Raw genomic sequence first — 18,150 nt, 5'->3', positions numbered from 1 at the left:
TTATGGTCTATTGGCATAAGTTTTAATTATAAATGTGTTGCATATAGATCATCTGTCAACTGATCAGGACTGACTTTTTGTATGTGTGTTTGATTGATTGGTCTGAATAAGTCTTACCTATTTTGTTCTCCTGGGAGGGGGGGGGGGGGTCCAGCTATCTACAGGGCCTTGGCTACTCTTTTCTTTTTTTACTTCATCCTGCCACTCATCTCACCACTCATCCCACAGTTCCTTTATTTCCCTTTTTTGTTACTGTCATTAAGTTGTGCAATCAAGTTCAGAGCTCATTTATCCCAGTGTGGTTGGATGTATACTGTATTCCTTTTGAAGCTTTCTGTATCCATTTACACTCTAATTTCACATTCGCAGCTATGTAAAGATGCTTAAATTCTCATGGTTTGATGATTCTATTCCAGTAATGCATCCATTAATACATGAGGAAATGAACTGAAATCTGTGAAGCCTCATGCCAAAATAAATCAGCTAACCTTAAAGTTGCCACTAGATTCCTTCCCTCCTTTCCTTTTCAAACGAAAACAGGCTTATACATTATAATGTTATCTAATGGTTGAAAATGTATAGAAATCTGTTTTGTTTAGTAGGATATGAGTTTATTCCCTCAGCTATTCTGGGATCCTTTAGAGTATGTTGCAGTCTCTATCACAAAAGAACACTTATGGGCATGCTACAACAGTAAGGAACAGTTTAAATTATAATAATTCACTCACTCTGATACATTACGCTGCTCCCACATGCTGGAATAGTTTTAAGTCCTAGCGTTGACAGTTAGCATTTTGCTCCTCGAGAGCAGTGGCTCCCTCTGTGGCCTGCTATTAAAGAAAAGCCAAAGTTCAAATTGGTTTTGCCCTGAGACATAAGAGTTGTCATTAACTCTGCTGCAGAAGGATAAATTATCCTGGCATTAGAGAGGGTGCTGAAAATTCATAATGCATTTTTGCTTTTCATTATAATTTATCCATTAGGAAATAATGCAGGTAACTGTGTAAGTAGAGAAGGAGCAGAAGTCCAATAAGAGGCTCTTTGTGATAACGATTTTCATCTATTTAGATCTATGCTAATTCTGCAATGATTCTATTCTTGTTTATCTTGTTTAAGATAATCAAATCAAATCACTAGTCTGTAAAGCAACCATTCAATAAAAATGAATGCAGAAAACAGCTTAAGTTTTTTGTGGGCTTTTTGGACTATGTGGCCATGTTCTAGAAGAGTTTATTCCTGACGTTTCGCCAACATCTGGTACTGGCATCTTCAGATAATGGCATTCTCTGACGATGCCAGCTACAGATGCTGGCAAAATGTGAGGAATAAACTCTTCTAGAACATGGTCACATAGCCTGAAAACCCCATAAAAAACTATGGATGCTGGCCGTAAAAGTCTTCGACTTCATACAAGGTTTCAACCTCCTTGATATTCCGATAACCCTTTCCTTGTACCTCTCTGAGATGTGAATTCTGTGAAACATTTTTCTTAATTCTGTGTTAAGTGAGCCTCTGGCCACCCAACATAATATTTCCACCATTTTAAAGGCAGTGGCAGTGATTTTCAAGAGGTTCCCGTATTTGAGTCCTCATCTCTTAAGAGCAGGGAGCAAAAGGGAGAAATCAATGGCCTGTTTTGAATAAAGGCATCCCAAGGAGCACAGTCTCTCTGAAAAGATGCTCAGATCACTGCTTGGCTCACTTCTCTCTTCCGCAAACTGAAAAAGAAAAGGTAAAAGAAATGAAATTCAAGATAGCATGACCTTTGGTAACGGCTAGCACAGATCCTCTAACCCTTGCCATGCCGGTATAGTGGTGGTTCCGCCAGGTTTGCATGCATATCAACCATGCTTTTCTTTCTGGCACATGTCCCTGACAGTAACAAGAATACATACACACACACACACACACACACACACACATACACACATCCCAGTTCCAGTTCAGACCTAGGACTAAGAAAGACAAATATTCCACATCCTCCTAGGCATAATTTGAACCTCAATTGTACCATACTGCATCCTCATTCCCAGAAAGATTATTGGAAGTACAACAGACCAACTCTTATTCTGCTACAACTGGAGCTGCTCTGACCACAATGACAGTTGGATCAAAGACAGTGAGCTATTTTCCTCCCTTTTCATCTTTTCCCTTTCATTCTTCCCACTAAGGTAGCATTTAAAGGACTGGAGAAGAAATAGATTTCTCTTCCTTCTCTCTTCCTTCTCTGTACAAAAGGCAGCCCAACTGGCCGTTGGATTTAACATCAACAATGGAAGCAGGAGAGCATCCTATACCACATATGAGGGCAACAGAGAAGACAGAGAATTGCCTTCAAAGAGATTTGTCTATACTGAAAAACAGGAGCACTGGACAAGCATGTCCGATTTGTATCCTGAATGGCATAATTTTGATGTTCAGCCACACCAATGTTATTTTTTTAAAACTATATTTGTTAATGTCATTCAAAATAATTAAAATAATTATAAAACATTTGCACAGCGAACACAACATAACATACAAAACAGTTAACTACCATGCCGCATACACCATCCATTACTTCCTTTTCTACAACTCTCTCTTCGATGAATCAGAAAATTTTCAAATTAACAAAATGACGATCTCAATATAATGTTCCTTCTACATTTTCCCCCAACTTAATTTTTTCTGTTTTCTTACTTTTCTCCTCTTTCTATTTTTAACAAGAGGTACCTCTGATTTCTTTTCTATGAATATGTATTTTATTTTCTGTTCAGTTCCATTGTTGCTGTTTTACCCCATTTGGGGGGAAACAGCAGAAAAAGAAACACTGCTGTTGAGGATCTGGTAATGAAAGCACTGGAGGAACCTGTTCTAGGTTGCCTGTAGGAAGAAAGAATTAGTGTATGCCTCCTGAGGTTGCTCTTATTTAAATGCTTATTACCTTTCTTTCTGTGAAAAGGGATCCCAGCGTATTGCTGCTCTTTTTCTCTATGCAGTTACAGGCTTAAGAGAACTCTGTCCCCATCTGAGGCAAAAAGAGAAGTTGGAATATGTAATACCATAAATCAAGATGCAAAGGTCTGGGGGGGACTGACAGTCTTCTTGCTGCTTGTATTTAATTAAATAAATGCTAAGTGAAGGTGCCAACTTAAAGAGCTGCAGAAAGAACCTTTGCAAAACAAAGGATTAATGGGTATCATATTAATTGAAAAATGCAGAAGGGCAAAATTATGGCAATCATATGCATGCTGAGAGTTCATCACAAAGGGCTATAAATTCATTTGAGAGGTAACATTATTCTGGCTGTATCAGAAATCATCATTGCCTTTGTTCTCTGTATCTGCAGTCCAAAATTTATCACATTCTAGCAATCTTTTGTGTCAAAGGAGAAGTCATGCTGTAGCTTATTTTAACTCTTCATGGTTGCCCAAAGATGTTGGTTACAGCCATATAACAATATTCTGTCCCTTGAGGATGCACCTAAAGCATGATGATGATGGCATAAAGGCTGAAGGAAGGGCAGGCTGCCATTTTGCTGCCTGAGATGGAAGCAGCAAATGACACCCACCCAATCTGGATGCATAGCTGGCCAAGTTATTTTGTCACAGTGGGCAGATAATCTTTCACATACACCACCCCCGTCTACCAGCAAAAACAGAACAATTAAAAATTGCATGATTTAGAATTTGCTGCCCTTTCATGACACTTGAATTTTGAGGTATGAAGCAATCCCCTCATTCAGGCTTATCGCCAGCCTAAGCATGCGCTACAAACAAGACAGCTCTAGATGCTTTGTTCCAGATGCCTTCCCTACTATACAATTATAGCAATATAATTCCACAAGTGCCATGGCAACATCCTGGAGTTTGTAGTTTGGTGAGACACTAGAGATCTCTAGCTGACACTTCTATATGGCCCTCCCTGAACTACAGGTATTCTATAGGGTGTTGCCATAGCAGTTAAAGTGGAACCTAGTGCTCTTATCTCTGTAATCACTTAAATAATTCCATTAACTTAATGCTGGATTGTGGAGTTAAAGGCTTTCATGGCCGGCATCCATAGTTTTTCATGGGGTTTTGGGGCTATGTGGCCATGTTCTAGAAGATGCTGGATTCCTTGATAGATTTGACCAGTTTAGAAGACCTAGGCTAGAATTCCTTTTGGAAATATACATAGAGAGAGTATAGGGAGTGAAAATACTTAGTGAAAGGTTATTAGATGGAAAGAGAAAGATTTCAAAATTGATGGTGATGTCAGTTTTTGCTCTTAATGGATAAGTATTTTTTTAAAATGTAATAATATGCAATAGGTTATGCATTTTAGTATATATGTTTTATATGGGATTTGGTATGATTATGTTCTTAGAAACCTAATTTTAATACACACACACACACACACACTCCCTATGCCAGTATTTGTCATTTCAAGGTCATTGCAAAAGAAAGTATCCAGTATATTTTTGCATAATCCTCTTCAGAGGATCAATAGAGCATTATCTGACAGAGTGTGTCACCTTGACTACTTTGTGGCTAGGGTGGAGGGGGGCATCTGACTACATTCTTGTGCAATAAGACACAAAGTAGGGAGTTTATAACACAGGGAAAATCCTGTGCAAAAATGGGGGTTTAAATTGGAAAAAACCCGCAAAAGTGGGTTGATTTTCACATGACGTCATTGTTAAACTAATGTTAACCTGAACGGAAAGTGGAGGGAAAGTTGACAAATGCTGCTCCTTTTTACTTCCAAAAATTCCCAAAATAAAAAGGAGTGGCTTTTGTTTACTTTCCATTTAGGTTAACACAAATTTAACAATGACATGTGTGAAAACCAATCTGCTTTTGCTGTTTTTTTCTACCTTTTAAATCCCATTTTTGCATGGAATTTCCCCTGTGTGATAAACTCCTAGGATAGCTGGACCACTAGCTATTTTTGTGCTTCTGACTGCAGAAATGCAACTGGATGCTGCCTGGAATCCCACTCTCCTCTGGGCACTAAATGGCCTTGGGATCATACTCCTACAGAAAGCAGATCGGTTGCATGCAGAGGGAAGTGGGGAGAAAGGAGGCAGAGTTCTCTTTGGTCAAGCTTTGGGGTCTGCTAAGCCAGCATAAGATCACAGCATCAGTGTGATAAAATATTTTCACTCTCTTGCATACCTGCTGGAGCAGAAGTGAGATTGTGTAGGGTGGGTTTAGCCCTAGGAGACATAGGGTCCGAACAGACAGGCCAAAATAAAGCTGCTTCGGACCACTTTGGAAGTTGCTGTTTAAATGAAGCATGCATCCTAAGAAGCTGGAAGCCACACTAAAGCCACACTGCAGTCCTTAGGACTGGAGCACAGCTTTGGCGCAGCTTCAGGCCTCTTAAGATGCATGTGTCATTTAAACAGCATACCTCCAAAGTGGCCAGAAGCAGCTTTATTTTGGCCTGTCTGTTCAGGCCCATAGATTCTAAAATCCCTCAGAGGTTGTGTCTACGCTGTAGAAATAATACAGTTAGACACTACGTTAACTGCCATGGTGCCAATCCTGCAGAATCCTGGGCTTTGTAATTTGGTGAGGCATTCTCTGGTCAGAGAAGGCTAAAGACCTTGTAAAACTACAAATCTCAGGATTCCATATAATGGAGCTACAGTATTTAAAATGGTGTCAAACTGCATTATTTCTACAGTGTAGCAGCACCCTTGGTTGTTTAGGTCACTGTGAAAGCTCAACAAGTCACTGCCTTTTTATCTAAAGTGTCCCCACCATGGAGAAGACGTCTGCAGATACATTAATTAATATATGTGAATCTTCCATAGATTCAGCTGGTGCAACAAAGATGTTCTTAGCAACCATAATTTCTGTGCTTCTAGCCTGAAATTACTTTAAAATGGGATTATGTGGGGAGGAGGAAAATATAATATTGATGCATATTAGCATATGATTTTGTTCCATCTTTGAAATGTATTAACAAGTGAAGACAAATACACACTTTAGACACTAATAAATGACTCCAGAAATTTCCTGTAATCAGAAAAAGAGCAAAATGATTAATCTCGTGCCTCTAAAGCATAAAATTGTGCATTTTTCATGCTTAGATATGTTATGAAAAGCAATCACCTTAGTGATGGTTGAACAAATCCAAATGAACCATTATTAAAGTTTGAACACAGCTCTTTGAAGGATTTCCTTTTGAACAGCAACGCACTTGATCTTAATGTCCTATGATATATTTGAGATATATTGGGAGGGGGAAGAGAGAGTTAAGCCATTAAATGAATAACTGCAACAGAAGAAATTCAAATCCTTTCCTGGGCACCCTTAGCTAGAGAAAGAAAGAAAAGGCCTAGCAGCAGAAAGTTAGCCAGGTAGATAAATCAAATAGAAAGGATTGCTCCCCAGCCAGGTGAGGTGAGATATTGCTTGTGGGTGAGTGGGTGGGGAGAAACTTGGAGAATTAATATTTTTAATGTAAATACCAGAATCTAGCTGAGGGATTCTGAGAGTTGTACTCTGAAAAGTAACTTTTCCAGACTCTAAGAAACAGACCCCCATTTCCATGCTTCTCTGAACAGATGACCCGCCTCACACACAGTTCCTTGCATCCTGGCCCTACCTGACACTTATTTGATCATAACTTCCATTGAACTCAGTGGTACATGAATAGGGCCTGGCTCTTTCTGGGTCTCATGCTGTGAAAGAGTAGCACACAATTCAGGCCCTGCTTTGCTTCCAGCTTCCCCTCTTTTCATACTGCAGGGGGTCCTTCCACTCTGTCACTTGCGAGAACATGTCACAATAGCTACAGCTGTCCACCCAAACAGGTATGGGAAGTTGGAGGGTTCTGGGACAGGAAATCCAGACAAATGAAATGTAGCTCTAGGGACCTGTGTATTTCATACTACTTCATTTGAAATGACTGTACACTTCTAACACAAAAGTAGATGAAAGTAGATGCAGTAGTAGAATGTAAGATGATCAAGAAGTTCTTGGGGCAGAATGGGACTCAATGGTCCACAACAGCAGGGGGACCAGACTGAAAAACTAAAATTGGGGTGTGGGGAAGAAAAAACACACAAAAAGGAAGGCTCAGTTTAACACAATGGGGTTGGGGGGGGCAGTTTATGCTCTGCCAAAGGGCTCCATTGACAGAAGATGCATCCAACTGATTTATAGGCATCACTTCCTCCTCCACTGGAGAGTCAGCCAGGCTCAGCCCTCCTTGTGGGATTTTTAGGGGGCTAGAGGGGTTACATTGGGGGTGAATGGCCAGAGGAGTTTGCTTCTGACAGCCCCAGTACACATGTATTATGTGGATCCAAGTCTCTATATCCCCAGTTACATGAGAGTCTTAGCAGTAGTAGTGCATTTCCTCCTTCTGTCTCCTCTTCATTGTCGGACTTTAGATTTTGATCCCCGTGGGGCAAGGCCCGTCTTGCTGCTAAGGATGATATGAGGAGGCAGAGATTAAAATCTGTTAGCTATCATCACCCATGAATATAATTTGTGAAATTAGCTTTGAATGTGCTGGATAATTATTCTTATGTGGACCATAATTTGGTGCAACCTTGGCTCAGTAATTGCTGATTAGACCAGCCGTGTATGTGTTGTTTTCCATCTTTAGTAATCGTTTAAAGAGACAGCAAAATGGAACTGTTTGTTAACAGCCTTTATGGGGATGGATGCAGAATGGTGCTGAATGTGTTCCACAGAACAACTTAAAAGCAAAAAGTGTGTTTTCAAGGGGCAGGAAAAGCATTCCCTCCTCTCCCCAACAAAACTTGCCTTCCACTTCTTCATGACGTTTTCCTTCCTTCCTTCCTTCCTTCCTTCCTTCTCTCCCCACCGTTCTCTTAAACTGCTGCCATTTCAGTGACATATTTTAATATTAGCAACCTTTATTTTCACTCAACCAATCAAGAATCTCACAGTAAATATTATGAGATCACAAGTGTCTTCAGATATGGCCGTTTGATAGTGTTATAAGGCTGAATGGTGCTGCATTGTGACCTAGAGCTCCTTGGGCTGCTGCCACACTGCAGAATTAATGCATTTGATACCACTTCAACTGAGATGGATCTATCCTATGGAATCCTGGCATTTGTAATTTGTTGTGGCACCAGAGCTCTCTGAAAGAGAAGACTAAATATCTCACAAAACTACAAATCCCAGAATTCCATAGCATTGAGCCATGACAGATACAGTGATGTCAAACTGTATTAATTCTGCAGTGTAGCTCTTATTGCTCATTGAAATGTACACTCACAGATGCATCTCATTCAGTACATACTGTACATTCCAATAGACAGTGACTGAGATCTTCTGTCAAAGCATTTGTATCACATAGCTACATCTTTATTACTATATCTCCTGATGCTAACCCCAACAAAACCCATCTTGTAAGCAATGCAGCCCCCCACAACACACCCACTTCTGTGTGGATGCATCCCGCTGTTTTCTTGTAGATGGATGCACTACAACAACATCTATATGACCCTCTGGACACCTTTAGGACATCCTTGCAGATCGTTGGTTACTTTCAACTAGAGTAGACCTATTTGATCAGTTGTTGAATGGTAGGTTAGCACATAGGTAAATCTGTGAACCAAGTCAGAACTAACAACAGGGTGTAGATGTCCTTGCAGTACATCCAGCTACAGGGAAATAGCTGGGCATGACCTTGCTGATCCTCCTCTCCCACCTGCCACCCCCGCTGCTCTCTGAAAATATGGAAATGGCAGTGTTGTGAGGGCCACTTACATAGTCTGCTTATATTGTACTGCACACAGCCAGTACTGCAGCCACTCACTCACAAACCACAAAGTTGTGAGTTCAATCCCAGCCAGGTGTTCAGGGTTGACTCAGCCTTGCACCCTTCTCACTAAAATGAGTATCCAGCTTGATGGGGACAATTCGTAAACCATTTAGAGCCTGTTCAGTGTGGTATGAAGCAGTATATAAATGAAGCTGTATTGCTATTACTACATTGACATTGTGCTGCTTACATGGGGGTGTATACAGGACGTAGCTAGGATTTTGGAAGGGGGGGTCCAGACTAAGTGCCACCATTATAATGGGGCTTGGGTGGTGTGGCGGCGCAGCAGCACACACCATTCATTTTTCTAATGGAAGGGGGGGTCCGGACCCCAAGAACCCCCCCCCTTTGACTACGTCCCTGGTGTATAGGGATTTGGGCCTTGCATGGTCAGATAGAATTCCAGCTCTGCCACAACCAAAAAAGCAAGTTGTGATGGCAGAACTCCAACTTACACAGTCGTAATTCACCAACAGAATGTGCTCCTATATTATATTTAAATACAATTGTGTCTTGAAAGGTATCTGCAAACAAAACTCCCTGATTTGCCTTGCTATGGTAATTCATTCCCCTAGAGCAGGGAAGTAAAATGGAATAGCATTGCAGTGGTCAAGGTGATAGAAATACTGTACATTGCATGTGATCATTTTCACCATTTTGGACCATCAAAAACAGGCATCCAAGAATGCTCACAGAACTCATCCGCCAGCTCACTTCAGCTTTATTTGTAGAAACGGTAGACAATATTTTTCTACAGCATCCCAGTATTGTGTTGTCTTTTATCTGTGCATAAAAGCGGAAGAAGATAATTAATGACATGGGTTAATGACATTGGTTCTTGAATATTTGCATGTTCTGAAAAGTGGCTCTTGTTTGTTTTTGCTTTGGGCTTGTTTAACTTTTAGAACATAATGCTGTTCATGCTTGTTCCAAAGCAAGTCTAACTGTGTTCAGTGGATCTTACTTTCAGGTAAGTGTGCATAGGATTGCAGCCTTGTTGTCCAAATAAACCCTTTAATTACAGAACAGCTAATGAGTACCCATAAACCTGGGCACAACAATTCAGACTAGGTTATCTGACATTAGGCATCAGTGAAATAAATGGGACAAAATAATCATGGCTTAACTGAAGTCCCATTGATTTTTGTGGAAACAAAGGTCAACAAACTTAGTCTGAATCCAACCTGATGAGGATTTGATAACCCCAATTTACTGGAGTCTTAAAACATTGTTACGTTCCTTCATGGAAAGCATGTTTGACACAAGGAAAATCATGCAAATTACACAAGTGGCATCATGCTAAAGGTACATGTGTCACTGAGGCAAGAAGAGGAGAGGATCAGAGTCCTAGATGGGATATTTGTTAATACAGGGCAAAATGTTACAAGGGGACAGGTAAGTTTAATGGTTATTTTAAAATGTGTCATAGTTTATGGACAATCCCTGGAATAATTCTAGATGCAGCATTCCATTATCTGGGCTCTGTATGAACACGCACTGATTGCCTGGCTTCTTGTGTATATTCTCCATAAAGTAATATTGAGAACGGTCCAAAATGTTTTGCTGCCTGAAGTGAAAGATAAGATGATGCTTTTGTCCCAGTGCATCCACAGAATCTAACTAGTCTTAAATAAAATAAAATAAAACTTTTATTTATATCTCACCTTTCTGTAGCAAGACAATCAGAGTGGCTCACACTAAAACGTCCACATACAATATAATATGTAAAATTACAATATCCCCCCTTTAAAAAGAAATATATTACATTTAAAAGAGTTTTAAAATCAATTTATAATAAAGATAACATAGGCAGGGAGGTAGTAAACACATGGTGTGAGGTGGTAATCAATCTGTGGCCGGGGAATTTATTCGGGAAAGGCCTTCTGGAAGAAATATGTCTTGACAGCTTTTTTGGTTCATCAATGATGGCAGTAATGTTCCCACCTTTGGTGTCACTCCATGGGGATGGCAGCCAAAAGGACATGCTCAGCCCTCTCCTTTGCTGCAGTGGAGACATCTTCACAAGGAGACTTCCACTGCTGCAGCAAAGCCAGAGGAGACACACTTTGCCCCCACCTTCACTGCCACTTCAGAAGTTTCCTTGCGAGTGGGCAGCAAAGCCAGGAAGGGTGCAGTGGGAGGAGGACTGGGCTGGGTGTCACCCCTCTTCTAGCACCCCCTAGTGATGCCAATGAATGGGGGTGAGGAATATCCTTCATGCCCACTAAGGCCAGCAGGCCAGCTAAGGGGACACAGGGCAATCTGTATGGCCCACACAGCTTTGTCTCCGCCTCATCCTTCAGCATCTGCTGTTTGAGGTGGCTGCCTCACCTGTGGGGTTACTAATACTGGCCCTGAAGTAAACACATAATCATCATATGCTGCAAAACCCATTTAAAAATGTGACGTGATTTTAAAAAATACATACAGTAGGATCTCGGTATCCGTGGACTTGGCATCCAAGGATTTACCCATTTGCGGACAGCAAGCCCACATTGTGCCCAATGGCAGTGCATGCACACGGCCATGCCGCCATTAGGTGCAGCCCCTATTGTCCTCAATAGTGGTATGTGTATGTGACTTGAGCATACACAGATTTTGGTATCTGCAGGGAGGGGCAGAGCGGATCTCCTGCGGATACTGATGTCCCACTGTGGAAGGTTGTTCCTTTTTTGATATATATAATATCTAAAGCTATCCCCAAATTATTATTGAAAGGTCAATTAACTATCTGCATGATCTGTGGATATAAAAAATCCTTCCATCTGAGAAGTCCAGGGAACTTCTATTAGTTTCAAAGATCGATGCTGTGCTTTCAGAGGGTTGCAGTTAAAATGGAATGCTGGCTGCATTTTGACTTTGTTCGGTAGGGTGTATATCATAATGGTTCATCCATTATGATATACATATTTTTCATTGCAATTTTATCGGTAGCTAATTTAATCCTGCATGCAAGGATCAAACTACATGTGCTGTAGAATGCCCCTGACTGGCACTCCCAATGTCTTTACTTTATATATATATTATGGAAAATGAAGTGGGAATGGAGCATGGAGGAAGGAGAATTCCCACCATTTGCCAATTACCTGACTTAGTTCTTACTCTGCCTGCTTTTAGTTGCAAGGGCAGCAGTTGGATCAGGGATTCAGTGTGGCAATAAAGCCTGTCTATCGCCTTCGTTGCATAGTTCCTATCAAGAGTGTGAACCTTGATAACCAAGGTTGCTGAGGCCAATTAAGACAACATTAGGCAAATTGAAGCTATGCTAAATCTAAACCTCTCTCAGCCCAGCTACAATCTAAATCTCATTCAGCCTAGTCTGACTTTGTGCCAGAATTGTGGCTGACTCCCTGGGCTGGAGAAGGTTTGGTTCTGGCATAATATTTGCGCTCTCTTCTAGACCCTTTTTTTCATTCTTCTGCCATCTGATCTCAATTGGCAGATTACCCTCTTAGGTTACTCTGTCAGCAGATGTCTGGGAGTCACGGTGCAGATTACATTTACCTTGACTTCTCTATTCCCTCTTGAAGTCTCCAGAATGTAGCTTAAACTTGAGTTTAGTTTCAATTTAACAACTAAGAGTTGCAGAGAGACCTTGAAGTAGGTACTGTTATGGAGTCCATTTTCTAAAATCTCCCAGACAGAATGGCTGCAACCAATTCCAAGTAATTATACAGTTCCCAAAAACCACTAGCCAGCATTGTCTGGGAGTATTTTAGAAAATGGAGTCCAACCTCTGTTTATAATATTCATTCTATAAAAAACTGATGGAACTGACCTTGTTCCTTTTTTTTTTTACAACAGACGAACCAAACTCCTGGAGTTCTCCCACTGCCGCCTCCCCAGGTCTGCCGGAAGTAACTATTTCCCTTGATGACATTGTTTCACCATTATCTTCATCACATCTAGCCCAACCCTCTGACCCTTCCCACTATATAAACCCAGAAACAACTTGGGATACTAAGAGGGAACATGATGTAAGAAAACCAAAGGAGCTTTCAGCAAATGGCCACAAAAAGAAAAGGTTAGGTGAGCAAAGAGAAAGGTCTGTAAGTCCTAAAAAGATAGACAGGTCAAAGCATGAAGAGGCTACTAGGAAAGGAAGCTCGGAAGGCAAGAGTAAGACTGGTGAAAGTGGCAGGCCAGCATCAGAAAGTAAGGCGGTCGGACTGAATGCAATGGCCGAGGCTCAAGTACAAGATCATGGGAGTGCTGGAACCAATGATGAACTGGCTGGGAGATACAAGTGGCTGGAAAGCAAAAGAGGAGGATCTCTTGGCATAAAAGACCATAATACCACAGTTGCCGCAGTGAAGAAACCGGCTGCAGCTTCCGAACATGTCAAGCTGGATTCCACTGGTGCTACAAAGGCGTACAGTAGCAATAGCTGCAGTTCTCATGGAAGTGATACGGATCACAACCAGAAGGAATCAGAGAGGAAGCCCGGCGAGTTCCCACGGAAGGGACATCTCCACTCCATTAACACACACAGCACCAACACAACAGCTCGGAAGGCAACGGTCTCACCAGGACCGTGGAAGATTCCAGGTTCTGATAAGCTGCCAGGTGTACTAAAATCTGGCACTTCTGCTATGAGCAGATAAATCCATGACAGTTGCCTTCTAACTGTTTCACAGTGACGCAGAACATCCTTCTTAGCTTCTGTCTCACATTGATTTACTTTAATTTATTTTAACTATCACACCCATACATACTCAAAACATTGAGGAACGGAAACAGTAATATGTAATTCCATGACAAAACGTGCATAATGTCTTAATAAGTTGAAGCAACATAATAACCACACAGTATTTAAATGTGACCCACAAGTCCCCAGTTTCACTTCAGAGACTTTGGCAGCTATGGAAGAAACCAAAATAATATGAAGGACAGTTGACCATGAGGACAGTGCAGTGTAGCTTTAGTTTGTTGTTTTCCACTGCATGAAGGATTTGGGATTTTTCATTCAAACTTTATATCAAGAAACTGGAAGAAGTTAGAGCAATCACAAACTGGAACATCGCCTTAAATAAAACTGCACAGAGCAAGCTAAAAGTGGAAATAGAATCTTTTATCTGAGTTAAATGTTGTAAATAAATTGTTATTGACATATCCAGATGGGGGTTTGAAACCTTTGAAATTGTACATCCATGACATGTCTCTACTGTTAACACTTTGGAATAGACCACCCAATACCAGTAGCATAATTCATTATGCAAGGTGAGGAACCCTAGTGGATTAGCTGGTGCGATACCATTTCTACTGCCATTTTTTGTGAACAAACCATATTTCTGTATGTTGGGGAAAGAGTTAGGGTGGAATTGTATTTGCAAATCAAGCCTCAAAAGCAGTTTACCACAAGTTACTACCCCACTCACAAGTGTGTTTACACACACACACACACACACACTGGATTTACCAGATGCCACACCAATTTCAACATGGAGAACTGTAATATACAGTTTTCAAACACCACTATGATGTCAGGGTGATTCTTGGAAGATTTTAAAAGCTGCAGTTTCCTTTCAAAACAGCCTCTGTCTCCTGCAGGAATTCATAACTACCTGAACATTTGGTCAACTTTCTTTTGATATGACTATCTTTCACATGTGTCCTCCATCCCACAGTAAAACTTCAAAGATAAGAGATTTAGGGGAGAAATCCTCATTATATGGTCATACATTCATCAGGCATCCTGTTCTTTTGTTCCGTCTATGTTCTTATTTATGTCTGTCTTGCTTTTAAAGTTCAAAATCGTAAGTGTCACAAGAACATTTTATTCCACACCGATGAAGTGCAGCTTCTCCAATGAGCTCCATTTCTTATCCCTGAGAGGATAAAAAAATATATCAACAGCAATACAAAGAAGAGCAAAAACAACCACACACACAAAGATGCAACACTTGGGAATATGTCCTAGGCAGACTCTCATGCAACCTGGAAATGCACTGCTCAATGACTTGAGTAAAGTCCAGTTACTGTTGAAAGTCAGTGGAAGTTTTGATTTGGAGAAGAGCGTGAAGAGGTGATGGGATATTAGCCATTAAGATCATTCTTGGTGCAAGAGATCGGCATCTTGCTAGCTCTCCTAAAGCATTTCTCAATGAGAGCTACTGCAGTTCTGTTTTTCCTTCAGGAGATATGGAGACATATTTCTGCCATAGTAGTTGGGAAAGAAAGGATTTTGCACCTTTGAAACAAAACGCTTATTTAAGAACTAGTCCCTTTATAATTTTTTAAGAAAGCACAAAGATATGTAGCTGTTTACAAAATATATATATATAGTTTTTAATTAAGAAATTAGAGATATATCTTTATCCCCAGTCTAGATATTTGGCATAATTTGATGTTAATTTATTAAATCTGGACTTCGGCTAGTGTTTCCCTAATCAAAATGGAAACGCATGTCCAACTATATTATTTCCTACACACAATGAACAGAAACAAACAGCAATGGGAAAAAACAAACAGTCGAGATTATGCTTGCATAAACTCCAATTTGCACAGTGCCCAGCGATTCCTTGTGCAGTAATTGCTTTATGCGGCTGTAATTGATAACCTGTGAAGACAGCACATCATCTAAACCCCATTCCAAATAATATTTCTGTGTAGTGTTAGCTGTGAATTTACCTTGTACAGCTCTATCGCTATAAATATAATTCCATGTATTAATAGTCACAGAAAGGCTGTAAGTGAGCAACTATTTTTATGAAACGCACCACTATGGATAAATTAACTTTTACAGAAATCTTGTTTACTGTATGATATTCTAAACCACTCAAATAAAATATATATCCAAGAATCTTTTTTCCCAACTGTTTATACTGTGTAATTAATTATAGGGCACTTTGTGGGGAAATTTGTTTATTAAGAAAATATTAATTGTATGTGCCTGGGGAGAAAGACACACAGTTTCATTGCCATACTATGCCATTGCTTTGTTCTGATGGGGAAGCTATGGTTAACAACAGACAAAGTGGTATACTGGCTCAGACTAAATGCCTATCTAGTTCCATATTCCCTTCATACTCTGGCCAAATAAATACTCATGGAAAACCCACAAACAATATACGACACAACAGTGTGTTCCCTTGCAATACTGCCTCTGATACTAGATGTAATATGCAACCATCATGATTAATAACCATTACCAGTTGTCCATCCTAGGTTTATCTACTTTGTTTTGAAAGCCATCCAAGCTTCACTGGGCCACTTTGCCATAGCAAAGTTTGATTATGCACTCTGCAATTATGTACTTTGTCTTACCTGTCCTGAAGCATCTATCATTGACCTTCTAATTATTTCCTGATTTTAATACTCAGGGGGAGCAAGAAATACATCTGTCTAGTCACTTTGTTCACATCATTACCTCCCACCACCACTACTACCAACTGACTTTAATATCTACTCTAAAAATCCCCAAATGTAATCTTTCTTGACAGGAAAAGCACTTTAGTCCCTGGTTGTTATGACTGCCCCTTTCTACATACTCTATAGCAACACAATATCCTGATTTCAGGTGTGTTGACTAGAACTGTACACAGTATTCTGTGTGTAATCACATCACCAATGTGTATAATCTAGATTTGTCTTGGGACATTTTCAGTTCTTTTCTTAAAGTTCCCCGGTGCATGACTTGAGATTACAGAAATCTTTTTTTAAAAAACATGAGCTGCAAGATACTAGAGGTGGAGATGAGAGGATTAGGACCACAGCAAAGAGGAAGGAGTTTGGGGTCTTTTATCTCAGGGAAAGCATACACAGAGTGAAAGAAATTGCTGTTTGGCACCAAAGGGTTGATGCCACTGGCACACACTCACAGAGGAATAATACATACTAAGAAAACTAAAGACTGATATACACAATGCCAATTTATTATATTAATTTCTCCATGCAAAGCCACACAATTATCTCATGTAAGACTAACAAGATTGGCTTCTCTTATTCTACCAGCATTCCCTCCCAATTGTTTCCATCAAGTTCTTCTTCTTTCAGATTTAAAATCCTTGATAAGCCACCACTACCAGTGTTCTGCAAACTGTTGTAGTGCACACTGCTACTAAAGAATCACTGGCAACAAATGTTACAGTGTGGTGCACTGTTCATTGTGGAGTGACGCAGTGCTTCTTCCTGTCTCACTGGGGTAGAGCCTCAAGTTGGTATGGGAAGAAGCAACTATATAGCCTTCTATTTCATGCAGGACTTTTCACATTATCGCAGTAGTCCAAACAAGATCAGCAACTATCACACTAACAATGTAATGTGGGATAGGTCATGGCAGTGTCCCCACCCCAATCTCTCAGTTGGGCATCTCACTGAGTTGGATCTGAGACTCAAGGTAAGGCTGTGTGTTTTCCCCTGACATGCCTGTACTGTGATGAATAGAGAATAAAGGAGCCCATTTTCCAACTGATATACAGTTGGCCCTCCATATCCATGGATTCTGCATCCATGGATTCAACCATCCATGGTTTAAAATCCTCCAAAAATTCCAAAAAGCAAATCTTGATTTTGTCATTTTATATAAGGGGCACCATTTTAGCACACAATGCATATGATGGGTTTTGAACATTCATGGAGCAGTCACAGTGAGTCCTGGAATCAAACCCCAAGGGCCCACAGTACCAGTGGACATTCAGTGAGGAGCAAGGAGAGCTCATGATTTTCGATGTCCATGGGGTGATGAAGTCATACTGGGGTTAACTCTGAATGTTAAAGAATGTTAAGTTATTAAATGCAGTCCCCAAACTGAAACTAGAAACAAATTTACCATGCAACTGCCACAGAAGCTTCTGGTTGCTGGCTGCCACTGAGGGGAGCTGAATCAGAAATTTTAGAAGCAGAGTGGGAATCATGGAGCATTGCTTTCCCATGTGTATGAATACTGAACCAGTGGATTGCCGCAGTATTCACCCATGTACCAATCTGGACATGGATTTGCATAATGGGTTCCCCACCTACCCACAATAGCAGCAACGTAAGCTCATCTTTACTGCTGAACCCTTGAACAGTCTCATGAGACCATCTTTGCTGGATGTAGCTCATCATCCATGGAATAGATGGCAGAATTGATAAATTGTGGTTTTATTGCCAGTTCTAGATTTTTAAAAAAGTTGCCACGCACCTGTCATCAGGATTGTGGGACCACAAATTATATCTTATTAGGAAATGTAATCTGCTGAAACCGACACTGCAGACATTCTATGTGGGTGTGTATATCTATATAAGATATTTAACTACATACAACAAAGTTTAGTGACCAGTGTACCCAATAGTGTACTATTCCTTGGTGCTTTATATGAAGGTGAGCAGGCAGAAACATACAACATTGCAAATCACAAAAAGAAATTATATGGAAGGTTTCCCTTTTGA

At 40.4% G+C, this 18,150-nt stretch overlaps 1 protein-coding gene across 4 annotated transcripts in view; it reads left to right on the top strand.

Moving 5' to 3' along the window:
• The window catches only part of MAGI2 (membrane associated guanylate kinase, WW and PDZ domain containing 2), a 782,933-nt gene extending 767,347 nt beyond the window's left edge, over window positions 1–15,586 (top strand). For 3 of the 4 annotated variants that reach the window (XM_042468280.1, XM_042468279.1, XM_042468278.1), the window contains one exon: window positions 12,583–15,586. In XM_042468280.1, the coding sequence (XP_042324214.1) occupies window positions 12,583–13,382 (800 nt within the window). In that variant the 3' untranslated portion in view covers window positions 13,383–15,586. The remainder of the gene's footprint in view (window positions 1–12,582) is intronic. The other variant, XM_042468281.1, reaches the window with a different exon arrangement.
• Window positions 15,587–18,150: the final 2,564 nt, after the last annotated feature.

This window comes from Sceloporus undulatus, chromosome 5, assembly GCF_019175285.1.
Source record: "Sceloporus undulatus isolate JIND9_A2432 ecotype Alabama chromosome 5, SceUnd_v1.1, whole genome shotgun sequence".
NCBI classification, from domain to species: domain Eukaryota; kingdom Metazoa; phylum Chordata; class Lepidosauria; order Squamata; family Phrynosomatidae; genus Sceloporus; species Sceloporus undulatus.
This window is presented reverse-complemented; position numbering and strand designations above follow the sequence as displayed.